General features: G+C 45.0%; 1 protein-coding gene across 1 annotated transcript in view; it reads right to left on the reverse strand.

Annotated features, from left to right (window-relative positions):
- Positions 1 to 274: 274 nt before the first annotated feature.
- The window catches only part of CLDN1 (claudin 1), a 10130-nt gene continuing 5877 nt past the window's right edge, over positions 275 to 4527 (reverse strand). The window contains exons 2-4 of the mRNA XM_009635617.2: positions 1516 to 1680; positions 937 to 1021; positions 275 to 437 (exon numbers count right to left, since the gene is read on the reverse strand). Of these exons, the coding sequence (XP_009633912.1) occupies positions 275 to 437; positions 937 to 1021; positions 1516 to 1680 (413 nt within the window). The remainder of the gene's footprint in view (positions 438 to 936; positions 1022 to 1515; positions 1681 to 4527) is intronic.

Genomic DNA, 4527 nt, shown 5'->3' on the forward strand with positions numbered 1-4527 from the left:
TTCCCTTTTACTCCCAAATACTAAACTTAACCCAAGCTTGGAGGTTTCATCTTTCCAGTGGCAATACCTATGAACCTAGGCTAGCCTTCCTTCATGGGCTGGGAGAGAAAGGAAAGTTATGTCCAGTAGCAAAGAGATTACAAAAATATACACATTTTTGGGAGAAGAGGAAGGCAGAACCTAGAGTCTGAACTCTGCTCAGGACAGTGGCATTGTAGTGTCCTCTCCAAAATGCTTTCACTACCAGTGCTGGTGGTTCCTCTTCTTTGTTACATTATACATAATCCTTCCCTGTGGAGGGGGCATTTTTTGGATAGCCTCGGCTGGGTGGATATGAAGTTTCTCTCCGTGGACAGGAGCAGCAGAGGAAGGCTCCCCCAAGGATGGCCAGAGAAGCAGCTGCCCAGCCAATGAAGAGAGCTGATCCAAACTCAAATCTGGGGGAAAAAAACAAGGAAGAAAGTGAATACTGCAAGTATTCTCTGGATTACAGTGTTAGCATGTCCACACAAAGCAGAAAGGAGCTAAAATCAGGATGGAAATGGCTTTCCTGCAAGACAGCAGTTTGGAGCAGCCCAAGACTCCGCTGATCCTCAAAAGCCTGGAGCTTTGCACACTGGGTTAGTCTAGTCTGCCAGCTCCCCCTGCACAGCTGCAGCAGGGCCAAAGCTCCGTGCAAACCAGGCTTTAAGCATTTAGTGCAGGAAAAAGGCAGAAGTCACAGCAATTAGGTCTCTGGCAGTGATGCTGCCTTAAGTCATGGCTTTAAGAGCCACATGGATGATGAGGTCTGGTCCTAACACTTCTGCAGAGTATGAAGCCAAGCCAGGTAGCTCAGGAAATTCCCTTCTTTGCTTTGAGCCTCTGCTACTCAAAACTAAGCCCTGTGAGCATTTGCCATGCTATACTATAGTGTTATATCAAATGGGTCAGTACCTGGTGTTGACAGGGGTGAAAGGGTCATAAAATGCCCGAGCCACTCTGTTGCCGTACCATGACGTGGCCACCAGTGCTGCCAAACCTGCACATGAAGGGAACACAATGTCATGCCTTGTTAAGAAAGCCAAAATAAACAAAATCACCACAAAAATTATGTCCAGCATGACCAGCATCTGGAGTAAAGCTGAGCTGCTGCTACCCTGGGAGGATCTGAGCTCTTAGTACTGGCTGGGAGAGAAATTAAGGAAGGATTTGAGGTCACCCAGTTACATTGCACCAAAAGCAGGACTGCTGACAGCCTTTCACTGAAGCAGGGGATACAGGTCAAGCTCAGCTCTGCTAATAGAGATGGAACACATGCAGTCCATACAGAAAGCATAATGCCAGTGCCGAGAGACCCATTTGATGCCTCAGACAGCCAGCAGCTACTGTGCCAAAGTCCACTAGGGAATTCCCAGCCCAAAATGCTCTTGGAGCCATGACGGCAAGCCCTCCCCATCCCCTCACATCCTATGCAGGATAAATACCATTTATTAAATATGCCATTTCCTATTAATGCATCTGTATGTTACCAACCTGCAATGATGAAGATCACCCCGCCAAAGACAGCCATCCGCATCTTCTTCACCTGGTCATCTTCCATGCACTTCATGCATTTCATGCCAGTCACAGCAACAAACACTGCAACAAGGCCCAGGAGTATTGAAGCCACCATCAAAGCCCGAGTGGCCTGCAGACTGCCTAGAAGACATAAGGATTTGAGTCACCACAAAGAAAACTCAAGATACAAATAGAAAGTCAAATTACTGGGCTCAGTAACCATGTGTCAAAACACTGCTCTGCGTTACACAGGATACAACCAAGCAAGACATTCCTTTTTAGCTTTAAGCTGTCATGAGAGATACTGTCATGCATCAGCATCACAGGACTCAGCCTCTTCTAAAATGCATGGCAAACAAGGGCTTGCAGCTCTTTGCAGGAAATGACCTGGGAATTGCCCTCAGACATCTTTTGTTCATCGATCATTTGAATCCCAATTGGAAGGACATATCTGTTTATCAAAAGAAGTATTCGGATTAGGCTCTACTTTGACAAAGCATTTAGGCACATGTTTTAATATGAATAGCACCATACATATGAATAGTCCCACAGCAGACAGCAAGGCCCCTCTGTAGCTCAACACTTCCAAAGGCTGTCTCTTATACAAATACCTCAACGCTGATTTAGATATTTTTGCACTAAATCCTCAGTTGGAGTCCCAGAGGGTACAAAAATAAAACTGCAACAGAAACAGAATTTTCCCAGCCAAGTAAAAAAAAGGGGGGGTGGGGGGTGTCCTGCCTAAAAAATTTAACTTAGACTCAAACATATTCAAGTGTTTTAAGAGCCTCTTGTGCTTTTGAAGAATTGGAACATGGAGCCTCCCGTTGGCAAAGGCTGTATTCGCCTGGATTCTCAGCAGACAGACTCCATGTACTTTATCCAAGATCTGGCTCTATATTAACTCATCTGAAAGCACAGACACACTAACCCTACATACATGAGCTAATCAATGCAGATTTTCTTGATTATCAACAGAGAAAGAAAATATAAATTAAGTCATTACTGATAAAAAACCTCAGGTGATAAAACCTGAATACCAGTGAAATAAGAGTCTGAGTTTGATTGCCTAGCAAATCACCTTTGTTTGAACAGCATGGATTTTAGTACACAGTCCTGTTAAGATCTGGGAACAAAGAGGGCTGGTTAATCAAAGGAACAAGCTCCCAGGAGCATGCTGTAACCAAGGCAAAAGCGTTCCCGACACAGGAGGTTATCAAGCAGTGACACATGTACAGTTTTCGCAAAGTATCTCCAGAATCTGCTCCCAAGTCTGGAGCTCACCCTCAAAGCACACCAGCTGCATTCTGCTAGAGCTCTGCAAAGCACCCCAAGTTTGGACAACTGCAGCTGCAGGATTGAAGCCTACAACAGAGCACCTGCAAACTCATCAGTCAGCACTGGTACAGTGAAACCATCAGAGCCTGTGCTACAACAACGGGCTCTTTGGTTCAACCTGAGCCACAGGCAGGCATTCAAATCTGATACCGGTCAGGAGGGTAGCACAGCCACACACCTATCTCCTGCAGCTTCTTTGCCCCACAGCAACTGCTTGTGCAGGAAAATGCTTGTGACCCACACCGACAGCCCATCATGCTCTAGTTCTGCTTTAGAACAGATCTGGACCAGCCTCTATATATACAACCTTATCGTTCTGTAAATAGATTATGAAACCAGTTGAAAACAATACAATAAAAATGCAATATTCAGAGCCATAGGAAGTGACTCACTTTTATAAGAAGAGTCTTGACTTTCTTGGGGAAAAAATCCCACAATCAGCTTGGCTAAATTGTCATCTCTCACCTCCTTCAAAGGCGAAGGGTGACACCTCCCCACAGCCCAGTTGTTAATCAAAGCCCATCTGCTGCATCGATTGCAGAAACCCATTTACAAAGCCATTTAACACTTTAGCATAAATCACAACATCAATACCCCAACATGCTTTAAGAGATTTATCTCCAACATCAGAGATTACACTCTAAAACTAATTTCTAGCTTATGAAAGTTATGGCAGTTTTCAGAAAGACTTCAGCTGACAGGTTACCACCCAGACCACCAATTCAGCAGCCACACATTTAAGCCTAAATTGTGCATTACAGCAGCAGCTCCGGAGAGGCCAAAGGCTGAACACTAGTTCATACTTTGCATGGGAAAGGACATTTTCTCCAGAGGTACCAAATCTGTTCCATCAAGTCTACAGTAAGCTAGGCTTAGTCTTGCTGCAGAAGAAATTACTCTATAGAAAAGGGTTTTGAAAGAGTTATTTCATGAGGCTGAAAATATGAAATGTTATCACAAGCAGCTAGAAAACTAGTTATAAGGGTGGGAAGAGACCTCTCTCCATCAAACACAGTACTAAGGGACAAACACAGGAAGATGCTGGAAAAAGTTTATATGGCCTCAGAAGACCTAGGAATGAAACCTGAGAAAATCTCAAGATGTAAAAGTATTAACTGGATGCATGCCATGACAGCTTTGCAGAAGCAGCTGAACAAAAAGCAGCACCGTGAGCATATCCCAGGGCTGCCCGCTGTTGCTGTCGGCAGCAGACCCTGGAGGGACATCTCCTGGTGTCCTCACCCCTCCCTTACCCATGGCATAACAGGACAGAGGCATTTAGGAAACTTGCAGCAGGACAGAAAAACAGGTTGGAATGTCTGCAGAACAGACTGTCCCTTTTATCCCAAGAAGTTTTAGCGTGACATGACTGTATTAGCCAACCATCCTCCCCTCTGCCCAGCCTGGCTGCCCCGTGCTCATAGCACACACTGGGAGACAGCGCTTTTGTCTTCCTACCTCTTTCGCAATGTGTGCAGTACACCGACTGCAGTTAATCATCATACCAGCTACTAGTTATTATGTACACATTAACAACCACGTTGTCAATGGAAGCTGCACATCCAGAGGCTGAGAAAGCTAGTTTAATTAGTCCTGTTGTTCACATGGGTCTTTTCAGGTGCTGTAAAAATCCCAAATGATACATGTTTT

The sequence above is a fragment of the Egretta garzetta genome, unplaced genomic scaffold (assembly GCF_000687185.1).
Source record: "Egretta garzetta isolate BGI_Z169 unplaced genomic scaffold, ASM68718v1 scaffold333, whole genome shotgun sequence".
NCBI classification, from domain to species: domain Eukaryota; kingdom Metazoa; phylum Chordata; class Aves; order Pelecaniformes; family Ardeidae; genus Egretta; species Egretta garzetta.